Source organism: Nyctereutes procyonoides, unplaced genomic scaffold (assembly GCF_905146905.1).
Source record: "Nyctereutes procyonoides isolate TBG_1078 unplaced genomic scaffold, NYPRO_anot_genome, whole genome shotgun sequence".
NCBI lineage: Eukaryota > Metazoa > Chordata > Mammalia > Carnivora > Canidae > Nyctereutes > Nyctereutes procyonoides.
Genome location: NW_026575140.1, coordinates 50,157,886 through 50,179,622, shown reverse-complemented (window position 1 = coordinate 50,179,622; position 21,737 = coordinate 50,157,886). Strand labels below are relative to the sequence as shown.

At 49.8% G+C, this 21,737-nt stretch overlaps 1 protein-coding gene and 1 long non-coding RNA gene across 2 annotated transcripts in view; one reads left to right on the top strand and one right to left on the bottom strand.

Moving 5' to 3' along the window:
• Nucleotides 1-255: 255 nt before the first annotated feature.
• Nucleotides 256-15,717, bottom strand: LOC129497619 (uncharacterized). The gene is made up of 3 exons (XR_008661985.1): nt 15,631-15,717; nt 15,273-15,444; nt 256-300 (listed from the first exon to the last, which is right to left on the bottom strand). It is a non-coding gene; the product is annotated as an uncharacterized LOC129497619 (long non-coding RNA).
• A 1,354-nt stretch (nt 15,718-17,071) lies between these two features.
• LRRC75A (leucine rich repeat containing 75A) overlaps nt 17,072-21,737 on the top strand; it is a 43,758-nt gene continuing 39,092 nt past the window's right edge. The window contains exon 1 of the mRNA XM_055305832.1: nt 17,072-17,323. Within this exon, the coding sequence (XP_055161807.1) occupies nt 17,072-17,323 (252 nt within the window). The remainder of the gene's footprint in view (nt 17,324-21,737) is intronic.

The following is a 21,737-nucleotide window of genomic DNA, read 5'->3' as shown; positions in this document are numbered from 1 at the left end:
TCTACCTTATTCCTCATGTTCAGCACAGGAGCCTGGCTTGACACCTGCTTGTGATGTGTGTGCAAGAGAGTGCCTTTTGCCAATGTCTGCTGCATCTTCCCGAGGGTACTCCACTTTTTCTCCATGTGTGGTGACTTAGGTGTCTGAGGACGCTTCTTTGAATCTACCCTTGCTTGCATCAACCCTTGAAAAAGCTCCTTGAAGTCTCTGGGATGAATGGCAGCTTTCTCCAAATTCCAGTGTGATTTCCCACCGCAAGCTCATCATTTCAGTGATAATCTCCCCCAGACAAGGGGATTCCTGGGACAAACAGAGGAGTGAAAGCAGAGAAAGGCATAAACTGATAAGACAGTGGCTACTCTTCAGAGATGGTGTTCATAGACTCACCTTCCAAGGTTTTTCCATGCATCCCATAAATATTTATTTGTGGGCAGGGGCTCAGGTCACTCTCTCAAACCCAAATTTCCAAGTCCTCATGTTGACCTGTCGGCAGCATTTGCCACCAGTGACTATTCTTTTCTATCTGGAACTTTCACCATCTTTGGCTTTCACAGCGCAATTGTCCTAAATTCTGCTTCTTCCTATTCTTGTTGCAGGGTGGACTGGGGAGACCCCAGGGCCCTGGCACCTTGACCCAACTGGTCCCAAAGGTGCCGCAGAGAGTTCTTGGTCTAGTCATGAGAAAGAATTCAAGGACAGATGTGCAACACAGCAGACGAGTAACATAAGTGGGAAAGTTTATTAAAGCGAAACACTCAGGACGCCTGGGTGGCTCAGTGATTGAGTGTCTGCCTTTGGCTCAGGGTGATCCTGGGGACCTGGGATCGAGTCCCACATCGGGCTGTCTGCAGGGAGCCTGCTTCTCCCTCTGCCTGTGTCTCTGTCTCTCTGTGTGTCTCTCATGAATAAATAAATAAAATCCTTTTAAAAAAATAAAATAAAGCAAAACACTCTTGAGATGTGAAAACAAGGTGGCGGAGTGGAAGATGGAAGAAGAGAAGGAGAAGTGAGCAGGGCTGCACACCTCGGGTTGGGTTTCTATCTTTCATTGACAGTTGTCAACTAGGGGGCAGAATACTTATTACTTAGGGGATTACTGGAGATGCAATGTTTCATGCTTTTTCTGCCTTATTTGGTCAAGGGTTTCCTGTCAGGGCAGCTGCCATCTTGAGCCTGTCTGGTTTGATCTGGTTTCTTGTGGAATGAGAGCTGGCCATGATTTCCTCGTTAATGACCTCCAGGTATCCTGTTAGAACCTCACTAACTGCCTGCTCTAACGGTTTTACCATTCTCCTGTTTGACCTCCAGATTCTCTTCAACACTTTCCCTTCCTCCTCCAGCAGGTGAAATGACAATGTCCCACTGACCTGTCCTTGTCCATCTTCTCATCCCAGGTCACCTCATCCACTCACCTGTGTGTTCAATAATCGCTAAATGTGGTCCTTCCTGACTGCTCATGTCCAGTTAGATCAGGGTCCTGTGCTTCCACAACATGAGTCCCAAACTCAAAAGGTGAAGGACGGGAGTCATTTTCTCCCCACACCCTTACTTACTCCTCCAGCTTCATCTCTTTCCCATCATGTTTCCCTGCCAACCATCCAACCTGTAACCAAGTCCTGCCAATTCTGCATCCTTGGCACTTCTCTGACCCTGTCTCTCCATCCTCACCACCCTCGCTTCAGTTCCAGCCTGCATCTCCATCTCAATACTTCCAGTTCTGCACCCCTGTTAGCTACATCCACACCTCCTGTAGAATAGTCTTCCCATGGCACAGCACTGTCATTTCACTCTCTGACTTAAACTTTCCAACACTTCAATACCTTGACTGCAGGATTAAGTGCCAGATCCTTATCACCCAAAGCCTTTCGTGGCCAGGTCCCTGCTCACCTCTTGAACCTCCCTTCCATCTCTTGCACCCATATTCCAACTCTATGGGACTACAGCAGGTGCCCCAAATGCCAAGCTACAGCATTCTACTTCCTCATTGCAGAATGCCTCCCCTTAGCCAACCTGGAAAATTCCACCCATCTTTAAAATTTTATTTTTTATTGAGTAATCTCTACCCTCACCGTGGGGCTTGCATTCATGACCCTAAGATGAAGAGTTGCATGCTCCACCAACCGAGCCAGCCAGGCACCATCACCCATCTTTAAAAACCAGTTCACAGAACACCTCTTCAGGCCCCCTTCCTCCTTTGTGACTCACTGTACCCTGTGTTTATCTCCATTAGAGGCCCTTTAACACTTTATTTCATGTATTTGATCACAAATCTTTCTGTTCTGCCAGACTATAAACTTCGTGAGACATGGTAGGCTTTCAGTATATGTCCCATGAATATTATTTTTTAAAACATTTTATTTATTTACTCATGAGAGACACAGAGAAAGAGGCAGAGACACAGACAGAGGGAGGGAGAAGCAGGCTCCTTATGGGGAGCCCGATGCGGGACTTGATCCCAGACTCCCAGGATCACGACCCGAGCCAGAGACAGACGCTCAAACACTGAGCCACCCAGTGCCCCTTGTCCCATGAATATTATACACACATGAACTCCACAAAAGGGGGACCTTGTTTGGTACATCGCTGTATCCTCAGAACCTAAAATAATGCCTGCTACAAAATAGCTATTCAACAGATATTTGTTGAATCTCTGAGTGAATACAAATAAAAATGTACACACCAAAAGTATATCATAGACACAAATTCTAGAGATGGACTTCCCAGGAGGCTATGAACCCATGGAATTTTTCTGCAAAGCAAGCCCAAGGAGACATCATTTCTCCTTCCCCTCAATGGCCAGATACCAGCCCAGCAACGTCAACTGCCTCCTGGGCCTCCCGGATGACTCACTGGAGAGCTTTCTTTGGGAAGGAGTGGGAGGAGATGATGGTTGACAAAAATAACCACAAACACTTGAAGCATCATCAAGCCTCTGTCTTGGGGGTGAACAACAGGGGCGGATCTCAAGGTTTCTCCTATGCAGAGCAAGGCAGAATGCATCCTTCCCGCGCAAGTGATTATCAAACCCTCACGTGGTCAGTCACACAAACCGAGAGTAAATGAAATAGCCCCTGCTCCTAAGCAGTCAGCCACTTGTGTTGTATGCACATGTTCTTTGTAAATTGTGAAGGAAATACACGTGAGCAGCGATTATTAAACAATATTAAGCTGGTAATTCCTTCTGTGTCTTTTAAAATTTTTACAAAGGGCTTTCCCTTTGTAAAATTCCATTGTCTCATTTGAGGATCACATCAACTGGGTGAGAAGGGCAATTTTACAGATGAAGAAAAAGACTCAGAGAGAAGCTGTGATTTACCCAGAGCATAATTTGCAAAGTGTTCCCAATACCAGTAGCATCAGCATCACCTGGGAACTTGTTAGGTGTGAAATTCCGGGCCTTACCCAGACCTCCTAAATCCGAAACTCTGACATGGGGTCCAGTAGTGTGTTGTAACAAGCCCTCCAGGTGATTCAAATGTACGCCCACTGATCAAGAGTGGGCAAGATTCAAATGATCAGTACCCACTGATCAAGAGTCTGCACATAGCAAGTTATAGGCTCTGGGTGAGAACCCAAAGATATCCTTAGGAAATATTCCTCACTGAGCTACTTGAATGTTAATAGCTAATAGTTTCCTGCTTTTACTTGCTTCATGAAGCCCTGCAAAGACCAGCTCCAGCTACATCTCAACCTCTTTCCACTCCACTCTGCCTCTCAGCCTCCTTTTTTTTTTCTTAAGATTTTACTTATTCATTCATGAGAGACAGAGAGAGAGGCAGAGACACAGGCAGAGGGAGAAGCAGGCTCCATGCAGGGAAACCCATCTCACCAGCCTCCTTAGGCATTCCAAATTCTTTTCTGCCCCAGGACCTTCAGACATACTGTTTTCTTTGCCCAGAATGCCATCCCTCCTGGCTTGATTCGCCTCACTTCAAGTACCACCACAGTGCTTAGCACAAGGTAAACACTCGGTAAACACCTATTAATAAATAAATCACAAACTAGAGCCAACTCAGAAGAAAAGGCCATTTTCTCCATTGCTACTTCCACTAAAAATGGCTATTCTAGGCTCTTCTTTGGCAGGGGATAGGGGTGGGGGTGGATAAAGAGGGCAGTTAACAGTGTTTTTAATAACTGGGGTACCTAATGAAAGTTCCCACACAGGACTTGGTTTCTAAGGATAAGCACATCAACAGATCAAGCTGTAGTCAACACAGACAACGAGGAGGGAAAGAAAACTGACTTTAGTTGGGAAAAGTAGAGTGATGGGACCCAGACAAGGGTGTGGCCTCCCTGAGACTTTCTTAATTGTGGTAAAAAACACATAACATGAAATCCTCTCTCAACATTTTTTTTACCTTCAACAAATTTTTAAGTGTACAGGATGGTACTCTCAAGTCTATACACTCTATGGAACAGCAAATCTCTAGAACTTTGTCATCTTGCACAACTGAAACTCTAATACTCATTAAATAAATAACTCCTTTTCACTCTGCTCTCCCCCAGCCCCTGACAACCACCATTCTACTTCCTGTTTCTAGAAGTCTGGCTATGTTACATACCTCATATAAGTGGAATCATATAGTATTTGTCTTTTTGTGACTGGCTTTTTCCACTTAGCATGTCCTCAAGGTTTCTTCACGTTGTAGCATACAACAGGATTTCTCTCTTTTTTAAGGCTGAATATATTCCATTGCATGTAAATACTACCTGTTCTTTATCCAATCATGCATTGATGGATTAGATTGCTTCTACCTCTTGGCAATTGTGAATAATGATGCCAGGAACATGGGTATGCAAATATTTCTTTGACATCTTGTTTTCAGTTCTTTAAATAAATATCTAGAAATGGGATTGCTGGGTCACATAGTGCCTCTAGTTTTAACTTTTTGAGGAGCCACCATACTGTTTTCCATAGCGAATGCACCATTTCACATTCCCACTGGCAGCGCACAAGGCTTTCAGAGTCTCCATATTCTTGATAACTCTTGTTATTTTCTCCTTTTTTTTTTAATTTACGATAGTCACACACACACAGAGAGAGAGAGAGAGAGAGAGAGGCAGAGACACAGGCAGAGGGAGAAGCAGGCTCCATGCACCGGGAGCCCGACATGGGATTCGATCCCGGGTCTCCAGGATCACGCCCTGGGCCAAAGGCAGGCGCCAAACCGCTGCGCCACCCAGGGATCCCTCTCCTTTTGTTTTTGATACTAACCATCCTCGTGGGCATGAAGCGGTATCTCACTGTGGTGTTTCTCTAATGACTAGGGATTTTGAACACCTTTTCATGAGCCATTTGTATATCCTCTTTGGAGAAATGTCTGTTCAAGTCCTTGGCCCAATTTTTTTTTTAAGATTTTATTTATTTATTCATGAGAGACAGAGAGAGGCAGAGACACAGGCAGAGGGAGAAGCAGGCCCCATGCAGGGAGCCCGATATGGGACTCGATCCCAGGACCCCAGCATCACGCCCTGAGCCAAAGGCAGACGCTCAACCGCTGAGCCACCCAGGCATCCCTTTGGCCCATTTTTTAAGCAGGCTTTTTTTTTTTAAGATTTTATTTATTTATTCATGAGAGACACAGAAGGAGGGAGGGAGAGACACAGGCAGAGGGATAAGCAGGCTCCATGCAGGGAGCCCGATGTGGGGCTCAATCCCAGGTCTCCAGGATCAGGCCCTGGGCTGAAGGCAGCGCTAAACTGCTGTGCCACCTGGGCTGCCCGGCTTTTTGTTTTTGTAGCCATATGTTTAAACCTTCTATCTGGCTTTTGATTCTGCCATTTATGAAGTAGTGCATGTCAGGTAGTATGTAAAGCCAGTAACACACAATCTCATTTTATCCTCACAACAACCTTGAAGGGCAGGTACAATAAGAATTCATATTTCACAGATGGAGTACCAAAGCCCAGAGAAATTAAACCACCTACTGAAGGTCACACAGCTGGTAAGTGATTGAGCAGGAAATTACAACCAGGCCTGTGTGAGTCAAGTCCTGGCTCATAACCCTGGAGCTCTCACCATCTGTACCACTACAGCAGGTTAAGAAGGAAGTTGGGACAGGGTCCTGTGACAAGTCACATGGGTCTCTCCCTATGGCCCAAGATACAGGGAAGAATCCCAGGTTGGGGGCTGGGAGCCTGGGATCTGCTAGTCTCCAACTGGCTAGGGAGCATCCAGCAAAGTCATGCCATCGCACTTGGCCTCTGACAGTACTGAGAGTCAAGACAGATTATGGATGGGGAAGAGCTTTGTAAAGTCATAACATGCATCAGAAAGAAGTGAAGTGCTGTTTGGATTTTCAAGACTGATGCATAGATCATGCCCACATCTCCCAGCATTTCAAAACTTGGGATTGTCTCCTGGCTGGTTGCTCACAGAGAGTCTGGGGTGGTGAAGGTCTTGCTTTCTGATGTGTCTTCTCAGATACCCATAGCACCCGCAGAGAGGGCAGGGAGTTGAAGACAGTGTTGGCCCCTCATGGGGACTGTCCTCTATTGCCTGGCAGTGTTAATGTGGCTCTTCTCATACCAACGCATGAGACAGGGAAGAGCACAGTGTGCGAGCACAGGCAGAGTGATCTCCCCAAGATGTCCACATCCTAGGGAACAGGACATGGGAATATGTTACCTTACAGGACAATGGGACACTGCAGATGGGATTAAGTTAAGGATCTTGAGATGGGAAGATTATCTTAGAATACCCGGGTGAGCCTGATGTAATCATAAGAGTCCTTTTTTTTTTTTTTTTTAGATTTATTTATTTATTTATTCATGAGAAACACAGAGAGAGAGGCAGAGACACAGGCAGAGGGAGAAGCAGGCTCCATGCAGGAAGACTGACATGGGACTCAATCCCAGGTCTCCAGGATCATGCCCTGGGCTGAAGGCGGCGCCAAACCTCTGCGCCACCAGGGCTGCCCTAAAATACTGCATTTACTACATTTTATATCACCAACTTCAAGCCTAAAAATAAATAAAATTAGAAATCAAGATGAGCATAATGTTTTCAGAACCACTGAGCCACCCGGGCTGCCCACAAGAGTCCTTTAAGAGGGAAGTAGGGGGGCGCCTGGGTGGCTCAGTGGTTGAACCTTTGTCTCTGGCTCAGGTCGTGATTCCAGGGTCCTGGGATCAAGTCCCACACTGGGTTCCCTGTGGGAAGCCTACATTTCCCTCTGCCTGTGTCTCTGTCTCTCTCTCATGAATAAATAAATAAAATCTCAAAAAAAAAAAAAGAATAAGAGGGAAGTAGGAAGGTCAGCGAGAGGAGATGTGACAACAGAAACAGAGATCCAAATGATGTGATTGCTGGAAGGGGAGCATGAGCCAGGGAATGTGGGCACCCTCGAGAAGCTGGGAGAGGACACAGATGCTCCTCATAAGCCTCCAGAAGGAATGAAGCTCTGGCAACACCTTGATTTTACCCAGTAAGACCCATGTTGGACTTCTGACCTCCAGAACCAGAATTTAATAAAATTATGTTCATTTAAGCCACCAAGTTTGTGGTGATTTGTTACAGCAGCAATAGGAAGTGAATACAATAGTCCAATAAAAAATGGACAAAACACATGAACAGGCATTTCACAGAAAAGGAAGTGTATGTGCCGGCAAATGAAGAGATAGTCAACATCATGGATTGTCTTAGTCAGCTCGGGCTGCCATAACAAAACGTCATGGACTGGGTGGGTTAGAATAGAACACCCCATTCCAAAAGGGGGAAAAAGGAAAAAGGGATAGGGTGACAGGTCCTGAGCAGGTCCAAAACCTAGGTATTTTGTGATGGCAGCCTAAGATGATTAGGACACCAGTTATTGAACAGATACAAATTAAATCTCCAGCGAGATTCCATTTTAATTGGCAAAGTAATGGGGTGAAAAAATGGAATACACCTATAAATAATCAGCATGGGGGAGAAGATACAGATCCTGGGAGAGATCCCTCATATGGTGCCGGGAGTGGGGCAGCACTTTGGTGGGAAACAATCCAGCATTAATTCTAAAGCTAAACACTTCCACTCACAGCTATACCAGGTGTGTGACAAGAACACACAAGACCAAAAATAAAAATAATAATAATAATTTTTTAAAAAAAGAACACACAAGACCATTCATAAAAGCATTCTCCACAATAGCAAAAGGCTGGACAGAACTGGAAAGGCCCTTGGTGGGAGAATGGAGAAATAAACCAAAGGAATGCTCTTATATGGACTACTGTACACCAATAAAATGAAAGAAATACAGCGACACGGAGCAACAGGGATGATACTTACCAATGCAATATTTGGTGAAATTACATAGGGCAGCATACCATTTGATGAAGTTAAAAGCAACGGAAATGAGGGGATCCCTGGGTGGCTCAGCGGTTTGGCGCTTGCCTTCAGCCTGGGGCTTGATCCTGGAATCCCGGGATCCCACATCAGGCACCCTGCATGGAGCTTGCTTCTCCCTCTGCCTGTGTCTCTGCCTCTCTCTCTCTCTTGTGAATAAATAAATAAAATCTTTAAAAAAATAAATAAAAACAACGGAAATGAGAAATAATGGCCTTTTAGGAACACATATGAATGCAGTACAACTCCCTACAGGATGTGGAAATAGAAGAAATGGGGCAGCCCGGGTGGCTCAGCAGTTTAGCACCGCCTTCAGCCCAGGGCGTGATCCTGGAGACCCGGAATCCAGTCCCACATCAGGCTCCCTGCGTGGAGTCTGCTTCTCCCTCTGCTTGTGTCTCTGCTTCTCTCTCTCTCTCTCTCTCTCTCTCTCTTTCTGTGTCTCTCATGAATAAATAAATAAAATCTTAAGAAATATATAATAATATAAAGAGGAAAGCAGGGAATGATGAACATGGGAATCAGGAGTTGGGACAAAGGGCTGGAAGAGAACCCTATGATGAAATCATTGGCTTGGCTTTGTTCTGTTTTGGGTTCGCAGGTACTGATTACATAACCTCACTAAATAGCTAGATTAAAGCAAGCCATGCATGGAGAGTGGAGAAATAATTAAAGAAGCAGAGGGGAAAAAGCATGAAGTCAGCTTTGTACACAATTCTCAGTGGCACTAGGTGGATGCCTCCCTCTGATGTCCCGTTTGCTTGGAGATACTTGGAACTCTCGGAGACCTAGGCCCTTGCCCTGCACGGGCTCTCCTTCTCCTGAGAGGCCATTTCTTTCATTTGTGTTCCTGACCATCTGAGAGTATCCGTTCTCAGAAAAGGCCTGGGCAACGTGTCCCAGGCTTCGAGGTTCCTGAGAAAAGATAGTCTAATGTTTGGGATCTCAAAGAGGTAGTCTGCTTGTACCAACAGACTTTAGACTAAAATGTAGGGGTTCACATTCATCTCTGGTACATGTCATCATCAGGGAACCTGATGCATTTACATGGTGACCAAAAGAAGGCACCAGGTTTTGGGAGAGGTAGGCTAGCTGGACACCCCAGAAAAGACGAGTTCGAAAGAAAATGAACTGAGAGGGGTGGTTTAGTGGTTTAGTGTCTACTTTTCGCTCAGGTCGTGATCTCAGGGTCCTGGGATCGAGTCCCACTTCGGGCTCCCTGCAGGGAGCCTGCTTCTCCCTCTGCCTGTGTCTCTGCCTCTTTCTCTGTGTCTCTCATGAAAAAATAAATAAAATCTTAAAAAATAAGAAAGAAAGAAAGAAAGAAAGAAAGAAAGAAATGAATTAAGAGACAGGGGCCCCTTTGGTGCATGTGTTCCCACACACATACGTGTGCGCGCGTGCGTGCTTTCAGTGTTCCCACAGGGCCAGTTCTTTCTGTGACGCCTTAAATTCTTCAGAGTCAAGAAATGGTTCTGTCCCCTTTGCAGCCTTAATGAGACCTCAGGAGAGAATTTACTTCCTTCCTGCCCCTGTCCCAGCTCTTCTCAAAGTATTGTCCCCAGCCACACCTGACTGGCAGCATTAGTATCCCTGGGAACTCATTTAAAATGCCACTGGTCCTGATTTACTGAATCAGAGACTCTGAGGGCGGTGCTCGGGGGAATCTATGTTTTAACAACCCCTCCAGGGCACTCTGAGGGCTCCTCAAGGTTGAGAATCACTGGTTGATCTATCCCATCCTGGCCTCCTGGTGTCATCTCGTTCCCTGATGATATTCCACAGGTCATGGCTTCCAGGACCTACTACTGTCACCTAACTTGCCCCAAGAAACCCCAACACTGGTTAATCTAATCTCTCTCTTCTTGGCTCTGGTGTTGAGCTGCCAGGAGCTGCTGGAGAAAACCTCATGCAAACAAGATTCCCTCTAGCTCCCACCTGCCGCCTCAGCAGAAGGCTGCCAACCCGTCGTCCATTTCACCCCGTGACCCTGCCTCCATCTATCCCAGACAGCTCCCTGACCCCTTCCTGTCAGCTGAGATCCCACCACTGGCGTCCTGCCTTCTCCCCTGGCATTTGAGCAGGTAGTTTCTGTGTCATTGAAAAAGAAAAGAAAAAAACTAAGACCCATTCTGGGTCACCTCCCACTCACCTTACCAAGGGCTTCAGGCCCCGGGCCTCCTGTCCCACGCTCTTACCTGAGGCTTCTCCCCAGATTCAAAGTCAAACAGCAACTACATGGCAACAACATTTCAAACAGAAGTGTTTAACATATACATTGAACATCTATATTCTCTAAAGCAGTGGGGACTTGGTTTCGAATTCCAGATCTTTAGTTACTGTCAAGGAGGCACTGGCCAAATTCTTTGTTTTTTTCTGAACTACAGCTTCTCTTTAAAGAGGGACATCAAAAAAAAATTTAAAAATAAAAAATAAATAAAATAAAGAGGGACACCATAACACTTTTTGTATGGTTATTAAGAAAGTGATAAATACAATCAATGTAGAACCCATCAAGTTTCAATGTAGAACCAATCAAGAGACTGACGTACCGGATAAAAGTATTTACTGGTGGATCCATATGTTAGATATTTTGATTTCAACATTCATATAACCTGACTTGAAACTCCATTGGGCGCTTCAAGTTCCTACAACGTGAGCAGAAACTCATGAATTGAAACTCATGAAACTTGAAATGAATGTTCAAAGGGAAATCATAATGTGAATTCCTTAATTCCAGGTTTGAAGATGAGAAAAGGCCAGTGCTTCCCATGATACAAAAATTACTTGCTTATGGGGCACCTGGGTATCTGACTTGATTTCAGCCTAGGTCATGATCTTGGCGTGGTGAGATTGAGCCACAAGTTGGGCTCCACGCTGGGCATGGAGCCTTCTTAAGATTCTCTCTCTCCTCCTGCCCCTCACCACCCTCCATCACCCCTGTGCACACTTGTGCACTCTCTCTCCCTCTCTATGAATAAATAAATAAATACATACATACATAAAAATAAAAAGTACTTGCTCAAAAGAGAATGACCAAAAAGATAAATTCCATGATCTTCTCTTAATAAAGTGATCTATTTCCCTTTAAAAAACAACAACAAGGGATCCCTGGGTGGCGCAGTGGTTTGGCGCCTGCCTTTGGCCCAGGGCGCGATCCTGGAGACCCGGGATCGAATCCCACATCGGGCTCCTGGGGCATGGAGCCTGCTTCTCCCTCTGCCTATGTCTCTGCCTCTCTCTCTGTGTGTGACTATCATAAATAAATAAAAATTAAAAACAACAACAACAAAAGGGCACCTGAGTGGCTCAGTTGGTTAAGCTTCTGCCTTCAGCTCAGGTCATGATCCTGGGGTCCTGGGACGGAGGCCTGCATCAGGCTCCCTGCTCAGCGGGGTGTCTGCTTCTGCCTCTGCCCCTCACCCCTTCTCGTGCACTCACTCTCTCTCTCTCGAATAAATAAAATATTTTTTTATTTTTTAAAAAATTGTTTTTTAACAAACATAAACAATTATCTTTGTGGTTCATTAAATCATGTTGTTGAGCACCTGTCATGTACAGAATTCCTGGCACTAGGCTAACACAGTGGAGGCAGCATGTGTTTTTGTTTTGTTTTGTTTTGTTTTGTTTTGTTTCATTCAACAAGTATTTTCTGAGTTCCTCCAACATGCCAGGTGTTGGCAGACGTCCTACCCTTGAGATGCTTATAGGTCATTACAGTTACGTCTGGCACAGGCTGTGCGACTTGAAGAACATGAAAGATAGACACCTAACTTTAGCTGGTGGGAAGCAGGAAAAATTCAGAAGCCATCCATGAGGAAGTGATACCCAAGTTTAGTCTAAAGGATAAGACCAATGAGGAGATGAAGAAGGATGCTCCAGGCAGAACAGCACAGGCCAACGAAGAGTAAGTAGATCATGGTACAAGATATGCTATGGTATTTGCAGGGAATTAGAGTCACTGGATCTTCAGGGATGACTAGGCATCTCTTGAGGGGGTGATGGACATCCCCCAGGAAGACCATGCTGTGTGTGCAAAGTGCAGTGTGCGCCATCTTGGGAGAGGTGTAAGCCATATGGAATGATGGCTGAAGCGTAGGGTATGAGGACCATGTAGCACCTGGCAGACTTGATTGCCATGTTAAGTAGTTTGGACTCAAAGTGATAGGAATTACTGAGGAGGGGAGAGAGAGAGAGAGAGAATGAGAGAGAGAGTTAGTTGCCTTTATAGTCATGGCTCCAACCACCACATGGGAGACATGCTGGAAAGAGCAACTAGAGGTGGGGAGACACATTAGAAAGAAGACTATTGTCATCCAATGATTGGGGTGAAAAGTGACAGATGCTCAACAAGGCAGTGGCCATAGGACACCATATTTAAACAGCTGGATAAATGATACAAAGTAACATTAACAACATACGCTTCTGAATCAGACAGACCTAAGTGTGGACCCCAGTCCTGCCCCTCACCATCTGTGAGCAAGTTCAGCTAACCTCTCTGAGATTCCACTGCTTCACCTGTGAAGTCAGGACAATGACGAAACAGACCTCACAGCTGTCAAAAGGGTGACAGAGCACAATATACACAAGGAACACAGCCTGAGCCCGACCACACAGTGAATGTGCATGAATGAAAGCCACCGTCCTTAGCATCATTAACTGGATGTGGTTGACCAGATGCAGAGCCTGAGAGAGACCAGAGACCACAATGACTCCAGGGTCTCTGGCTGACCGCAACTAACAGAAAGCAGAGAGAGGAGTAGGCAGGTGGGGAATGAGACCTGGAAGAAGATGTACTCATTTGTTGAGTATGAAGTGCCCACTGTTGGAAAAGCTAATTCTCCAATTGTTTGCACTCTGCACCTTGCCATGTCACCAAGAGGGCAAGACCCTGGCTGCTCTTTACCTGGGCTGCTTCTCAGTATTGCCTTTGCAACAAGCAACCTTGAGAGACAAGGTGGTATCTCCCTTAGGCCTGCTTATTGCTTCCTACACGAGCTATGGATTCCCAAGCTTGGTGTTCCTCAGTGATGCAAATCCACTGCTTGTAGAGCTGGGCCCATCATGCTGCCCCCATGGGATTCCAAGGCAAGGGGAATTGATGCAATATGCTGTTGTTCATGCCATGCGCCATATGTGCCTGAGTAATACAGTCTTGGACCTGGGAGTCTCGTCTTCTGCGGCATCGATGAATCGATGACAGGTTAACTTATTGACTTCTAAGTTGGAAAGAGAAACTTAAGAGTCATCAGTGTGTGCATAGCAGGTAAAGCCATGGGTATAAATGACATCACCTTGGAAGAGGTCAGGGGCATGCCCTGGGTAATGCTGACATGGAAAGGATGAGGATAAGAAAAGGAGCTCCCAGATGACCTCAAGAAAAAACCTAGAGGGGAGTAGTGCCTTACAAGCCAAGTGAGTAACACCGCAATCAAAACAAAGTAGACGGAGCCTCGGTGCCCATCGAAAGATGAATGGATAAAGAAGATGTGATCTATGTATACAATGGAATATTCCTCAGCCATTAGAAACGACAAATACCCACCATTTACTTTGACATGGATGGAACTGGAGGGTATTATGCTGAGGAAATAAGTCAATCCGAGAAGGACAAACATTATATGGTCTCATTCATTTGGGGAATATAAAAATTAGTGAAAGGGAATAAAGGGGAAAGGAGAGAAAATGAGTAAAAATATCAGTGAGGGTGACAAAACATGAGAGACACCTAACCCTAGGAAACGAACCAGGGGTAGTGGAAAGGGAGGTGGGGGGGGTTGGGGTGACTGGGTGATGGGCACTGAGGGGGGCACTTGGTGGGATGAGCACTGGGTGTTATGCTATATGTTGGCAAATTGAACTCCAATAAAAAATAAATAAATAAAATAAAATAGAGGGAGAAAAAAAACAACAAAGTAAACAGCAGGAAGAGATACTGCTTAAAAGTCAAATAAGATGAAGCCTGGGGGCCCTGGGGTGGCTTAGTAGGTTAAGCGTCTGAGTCTTGATATTGGCTCAGGTCATGATCCTGGGATCAAGCCCCATATCAGGCTCTGTGCTCAGGGAGGAGTCTGCTTCTCTGTGTCCTTCTGCCCCTCTCCCCTGCTCATGCTTTCTCTCTCTCAAATAAATAAATAGAATCTTTAAAAAAATTCTCTTTCCCTCTCCCTCTATGCTTTGCACACATGCGCACTCTCTCTCTCTCTAAAAGAAAGAAAAAGAAAGAAAGAAAGAAAGAAAGAAAGAAAGAAAGAAAGAAAGCCACTGAACTTAGCAACTAGGTCACTGGCAGAGACATTTCAATGACATAGTGTGGCCAGAGTGGGCGAAGAGTGAATGGAAGTAAACATCTTCAATAAATATGTTTCCAAAAAGCTTAGCTGGAAAGGAAAGAGAGAGGTGTGGCACTGGTGACCAGAGGGGACGGGGCAAATGAAAGTTTTCTCTGTAAACAGATGGATGAGATTTGAGCAGATTATATGCTGAAGAGAACAAGCCAGGAAAGAGGGCAAAGCTGAGTAGAAAAATAAGAGCAGGGACACCTGGGTGGCTCAGTGTTTGGCTGGTGAGCCAAAGCATCCACCTTTGGCTCAGGTCATGATCCCGAAGTCCTGGGATTGAGCCCCACATTGGATGCCCGCAGGGAGCCTGCTTCTCCCTCTGCCTATGTCTCTGCCTCTGTGTCTTTCATGAATAAATATATAAAACCAAAAAATACATAAATAATAAGAGCAAGAAGAAGAAAGATGGAATCAGGTATCTGAAGAAGATGAAAAGGATGACTTTCAGATGCCAGGTGAGGGACTGGCAGGGACCCTCCTCCACCGAGATGGCATATGCCTTCAAGGAGGCCAACCTGCCAGCTCAGACTGTGGCCTGCCTCCAGGTGGGTGGAGTTTATGGTCCCTAGGGAGGGGTCTGGTAGGTAACTGTCCCTGGCGCCCACCTTGCCTGGCAGACCTGCAGACCAGAGATGAGAGGCACCCTTCCCAGGCCGGGGTTCTTTGGAGATGCCAACAGCTGTGTTCTATGCACAAAAGGTCCAGGCTGGTTTGGAAGGTGTTGTTCTCAGGTCTGTGAAGCTTCCACGGAGCAGGGTGTCCAAAGGAAAAGGAAGCCTGCTGGGGGAGATACAAGCCTCATCCTCCAGGTACCCGGGGTTGGCGGAGAAAACATCTGTGGGAAGACCCGGTGGTGCTCACAGAGTAGGGATAGGAACTGTCCTTTGCAGAACACCTGCACTCTGCTTGGAGCTCCTGCAGCCCCTCATTTTACTCCCCCAATTCCTGACATAGTGTTCTTACCTGAATGTGACAGAGGAAGGAGCTGAGGGCTTGCCTGATGCTCAGCGCTCAGTGTGTGCCGGGCTCCAGCTCTCTCTGACTCGGGAACTGCTCTTGTGTCCCTGTGGCTCACATTATCCTCTCCATTAAAGCAGCTGCCAGCGCCTGGGTGGGGGCAAGTGCACACCACTGTACGCCCTGCTGCAGCCCCTGCAGGTGACACCAGGGCTACGACCACCGCCTACCAGCATGCTCTCTGTGCTCTGTGCCAGGGAGGGTCCCCCAACGGCCTTAGCCCTCTCTCTGGCAGGGCCCTGGTTGGCTTCCCAAGCACCATCAGACCTTCCCAAGGGTTTGATCCCTTGGGGGCTAGTCCTGGCAGCAAGGCTGTGCAGTTGGGCCTCCCTGCAGGCACACCTCTGCTTTTCTTGCAAGGACCCAGGGAACTTTCTCCAGGGGAGTGAGTAAGAACACGAAGAGACAGTAGTTCTTCACACCTTGATGGTCCAGACCCTTTAAGAGCCTAATGGAAGCACCAGACGGACTTTCACCATAAAAGGGCACGCACACAACACACAACCTTGCACATAGTTTCTAGCTTGTGCACCAACCACCCTGCCATCACCCGGCCCTCCCCCTGTCCCCCCCACGGCAGGCGAGGTGTCACAGGAGCAGAAATCAGAATCAGCCCAGAGGCTGGCTAAAAATGCAGATCCCCAGGCCCCACCGTGGAGATTCTCATTCTGGGGTCTGGGGCCAGGCCCAGGGGCCTGCGGGTTTCACCAGCATCTTAGAGCACTCGGGCGCCGCCGAGGCGCAGAGGAGCCCACTTCGGGACACCCGACTCTGGGGCTGCGACCCCACCCCTCAAGCTGCAAAGTTTCCCGGTCTCGTCGGGCTCACCCTCGCGCGCGGTCGTGGAAGCCGCTGGGGACCCGGCGGGGACCTGCAGCGAGGATCCCCGTCGCCCGCGCGCCCCAGCCCCGGGTGGCGTCCCCGCGGCGGCCGGCAGGGGGCGCGATGCCGGGGACGCCGCCGCGGGGACGCCCGGAGGCCCCGGCCGGGAGGGAGAGGGGCGGGGAGCGCAGGGGAGGAGGGGCGGGAGGCGGGAGGCGGGAGGCGGGAGGCGGGAGGCGCGCGGCGGCGGCGCGGAGCCGGGCGCGGGCGCGGGCGCGGGCGCGGGCGCAGGGGCGGGGGCGGGAGCGGGAACCCGAGCCGGGGGCGGGGCGGGCCGGGGCGGGGCCGGCGGGCGGCGAGCGCCGGGGGAGCGCGCCCGGGGAGCGCGGAGGGAGGAGCGAGGGGAGCGCGGGCAGCCGCTCGCCCCCGCCCCCGCGCCGCCCGCGCGCAACAGTTCCCCCAAAGTTGGCGCGCGGCAGGCGGGCGCGCCCGGGCGGCCGAGGGGCGGGCGGCGGGCCGGGGCCGCGGCGTCGCGGCCGGGCGCGGGCAGGGCGGGGGCGGCGGCATGGGCACCCGGCAGACCAAGGGCAGCCTGGCCGAGAGAGCCAGCCCCGGCGCGGCGCCCGGCCCCCGCCGCGAACGGCCGGACTTCTGGGCGTCGCTGCTGCTGCGCGCCGGGGACAAGGCGGGGCGCGCGGGCGCGGGCGCGGGGCTGCCCCCCTACCACCGGCGCGTCGGCATGGTCCAGGAGCTGCTGCGGATGGTGCGCCAGGGCCGGCGGGAGGAGGCGGGGACGCTGCTGCAGCACCTGCGCCAGGTGAGCGGGGGGGGGGGGGGGGCGGGGGGCGCCGGCCGCGGGAGCACCCGCCCCTGGCCGAGCAGGCCCGGAGCGCCGAGGGCCCCGCCCAGGGCCCCCTCTGGCGGGGATGCAGCGGGTCTGGCAGCAGGTGCCTGGCGCTCCCGCTGAATTTGAGGCCTCGGGGCGGGGCGGAGGAAGGCTGGCCCGGTGAGGCCCGGCCGAAGGGGACCTGTTGGAATAATGTCCCCGCTTCTCTCCTCCACGGGCAGGGTGGGAGGCAGGTCCCAAGGATGGTCGGTGGGCGCGGTGCGGGGAGGGATGCCCGGGCTGGGCCACGGCGCTTGTCTTCCCCTCTCTCGGCTGGCAGTCACCGAGGGTCCTCCAGGAATGCGCAGCCGTGGGTTTCCCCAGGGGGAGTCCAAGGGCACAGCCGTGGGGCTGGTGAGGTGCGAGTCCCGAGGTCATTTGCCCACCGGGGAGGCATCCTGGACTGCGGCTGAGGTGGGAGACAGCGTGGATCTCCCTGGCTTACTTCGACGGGTGCTCAGCCCCGAGCCCCTGCTGAGCGGTGGAGAGAAGGGAGGGGGCAGCTGGCTGGGTTTCTGCGTGAGTACCTGGCTGCAGGAACTTCAGGAGGCGGCCAGCACTTCTGCCTTCAGCCTGTTCCTGTCCCTGTCCCATTGGTTACGGCCTGACTTTGCAGATCCAGTCAGTCCCCTTTGCTTTGGGGCTGCCCTGGACTGATGCTGTCATCCACCTCTCTGCTCATTTTCCTCCTTCACTTTCTTTGGAGAGAGGGGAGGAGGCCCCCTGTTCCGTGGATTTTATTGAGTGAAAGAGAGAGACAGGAGGGTACCCCTCTTGCATCACTGTCAAGTTGTCTTGGCCCAGCTTTGGGGGCTGACCAAGTCCAGGCCCCGTATTCCTGTTCCATTGACCCCATTAGTGGTGAGGTCCACTGCAGAACCCGGGAGGGGGGACCTCAGGTGGCCTTTCTGAAGTTTTTCTATCACCAATGAAAGAGGCTGCAGGAGCGCCTTCCTTGTAGAAGCTCCAAAACTCTAATCAGACACACATCCCTCCAGGGTTGTGTGGCACCCTTCCCCCACGCACACAGCTTTTGTGTCTGGAGTGCTGTTCCCAAGGTGCGTGCTGCACAGGGAGAAGAACGAAGCAGAGGCTTGAGTTCTTGGGAAAAGATGTGGGGCTACTGTTCCTGCCTTCCTTTATTCCAAACAACATCCAGAATAATGCCTGAGATGCTGCTGGATCCCTAGGTTCTTCTCTGAATTGAATCATCAAAGAAAGATGACATTATGCACAAGGTAACTTTAACAGTTGTGTATTTCTGTGTCTTTTGAAAATTGGAAACCAGTGTCTGGTCTCTGTGGAAACTCTTATGCTTTCAAACAGAATGATGCATTTTCCAGACCCTCGTATCCCATTTTGCACCCTAGACAGTAAGAAGGTTCTACTACTGATCACGTGTCGTTCCCCCCAGCACCAGGGCGAGTGCTTCAGGGAGTACAGGGGAACTGAGAGGGCTGACAGGTGGGGGTCAAGACAAGCCCTGCTTAGAGGAAAAGAACAGAGTAAAGCCAGCATTCTCGAGAGCCATTTGCCTACGGCCCGCAGGAGTTCGCACACACCTTGTCTCCTCCAGTCCCTCTGAAACTGAGTGTGGTTCCCCATCCTGAGGCTGAACTTCTCCCTGGTTTTTTTGAGAGTAGGTAAGTTCCTGTGGCCTCACAGGGTCCTGAGACAGGGAGCATTTCCTGAAAAATGTTGGTCTTGTTTGTGGCCTGATACTCTTCTCAGGGGCAGGCCTGGAAGGGCTGTGGGGGGGCAGGATGGGGTTCATCAGACCTTCCCCTTTTCTGTGAAAGCAGCAGGATAATATGCCTTCCGGGTCTTGTGTGTCGGGGCCCCTTGACCTCTGGCTTGTGGGTGAGGTCTGTAGGTCTCTTGGGAGTCAGCATGGGCCTGCCCAAACGGGCCTGCCCTGTCGCCTGGAACCTACAGATCAGGGCTCCTTCAGGAAATGGTCAGGGCCCTGGGTGGTGTAAGAGCACCTGGGAGCCCCTGGTTCCCAAATGTCCATGAGACACAGAGAAGCGGTTTTCTAGGACCCTGATGCTCTTTAGAGGAATATTGAGCTGGATCTGTGCTGTGCACTGAAGTGGCTCTTTCTCCCAAATTGCATTTTCCTTTCCAGTTTGCTCCTCTGATCTGGAGGTGGTGATGTTCAGAAAGGGAATGAGCAGCCACTGAGAGACAGGAAGTCACCCGGGGTCAGGCCAGGTAGAGTGTCTTTAGTAAGACAGGAGGCAAAGATGGGTGAATGCAGAGCTCAGGGGGTGCAGTCCTGCGGGGATGCTGGCCCAGCCCCTCAGGGCAGGTGTAGGTGAACAGAACCGGTAGAGACCGGTAGCAGCTAGGACAGGACTGTAATAGCCCTGGGTTGTTTTGGGTTTGGTTCCTTTTCTTCTTCTTCTTCTTCTTTTTTTTTTTTTTTTTTTTTTTTTTTGCAAGGTGCTTTCTTCTATGTTGGAAAGTGTGTGTTTAGCTGCCAGGTTTGGTTATGCAGTGAGGTCCAGGGTTGGAGGGGACTTGGGATCTTCAAGCCCTGTGGTTCTTAGGGTTCTTAGCCTCCATCCTCCAGCATCTTGAGCCCTGAATGAGCTATGGACACTCTTCCTAGGCCAATGCACCAACGCAGACAACCTTGCAAGAATTTCTGAGGATTCATAGACCCCAAGTTCAAGATAGGCTCCAGTCTGGTACCCCGCGTTCCCCCCCCCCCCGCCCCACCTCATGATTTGCTACGGGCTCCGGAATGGAAAGAGGGACCTCGGGGGTCTTGTGTGGCCGTTTGTGGTAGCTGCTGGTGCCACTTCCTATGAACGCTCCTCTTTCACCTCTGAGGGGTAGTTTCCACGGTTGGAGACTCAAGAGTCAGTCTGTGCTTGTCACTTGCTGGTGAAGTATCAGTAGGCTTTACTTACTGTTAACAATCCTGAGTTGTGGCCAGGGGTTCAGGCAGGGTGCCAGGAAGTGCCCTGAAGGAGATTGATCCCTATATCTTTAGGAGCAGGGTCATCATGAGAAGAGCCCAAGCCCAAAGGTCAGCTCAAGGAGCTTGCCTTCCAGTCTTAGCTTTGACCTTGGGCCCAGCAGATAACCTCTCTGAGTTGTATTTCCTCATTTCCTGAAGAGTGTCTAGGGTGCTGAGCAGAGCAAATGCTACAAAGTACTTGAAGTCAAGTTGCCTCTGCAAATCAAGGCACATTCTCATGGCAATAAGAACAAGAGAACCTGCTCTACTTTGGGTCTGGCCAGGCTACGGGTAGGGTCTTGGTACCCTTTCTCGGCCCAGGCCCAGAGGGGTTTTGGATTTGGTTTACCTGGCCAGGGATCCCTCTGGATCAAAAGCTCAGTGCAGAGACACCTGGGTGGCTCAGTGGTTGAGTGTCTGCCTTTGGCTCAGGTCATGATCCTGGGGTCCTGGGATCGAGTCCCACATCAGGCTCCCCACAGAGAGTCTGCTTCTCCCTCTGTCTATGTCTCTGCCTCTGTCTGTGTGTCTCTCATGAATAAATAAATAAATAAAATTGTTTTTAAAAAAAAAAGTTCAGTGCAAGTTCAGAAGCAGTCTGGTGTGGGGAACTCATGGGGACGAAAGAAGCCAGCTGTGGATAGAGGAGGTCATTCCTCTCCCCGTCCCTGGACTCCATTCCTGCAAGCCTGACCCTTCCCCAGAGGCTGCTCCCCAAGCCTTAGGCTCAGGCTGGCCGTCCTTCAGGGGCCCTGAGGATCAAGTGCCCTTAGACATGCAGAGAGGGCAGATACCAGGCTATGTGGGAGATGGGCTGTCACCATTTCAGCCCAGCCATCCCTCTGAGTCCCACAGATGGCAGACTGGGTCATTGGCCAGCTTCATGGGATGCTGGAATGTGGGGTCAGTTCCCCCAGGATACACCAAGGTGCAGTGGCCTGCCTCCTCGTGCTCACCAGCCTCACTGCTCTCCCACACAGAGGATCTGATTAGGGCAGTTTATTGCCACTCAGTATGGTGCAGCCATACTGGGCACAGCTGTTCTAGGGTTAGCCTGTTCAGTCCCACCCAGTGACATGGCTTGGGTTCAGTCTGCTGTGGCCAGGGTGGCAGGCCTGGCTTCACTTTATACCCTAGATGGAGAATGAGCCACATCAGCTAAGGCAAGAAAAAAAAAAAAGAACACCCCCTACCACCAGGGCCTAGGGTGACTTGCTTCCTAAGGGGGCTGAGTGGCAGAGAAGCCTTTAGAGGCTCCTTGGGATCCTGGATGCTGGACAGGTGTTTCCTACCCGGAAGCAGAAAGATGAACAAAAGGGCTTTGAAGGTCACCTTTTTCCTCTGATACCCTCTCCCCTAAGAAAATCTCTTTCCGTG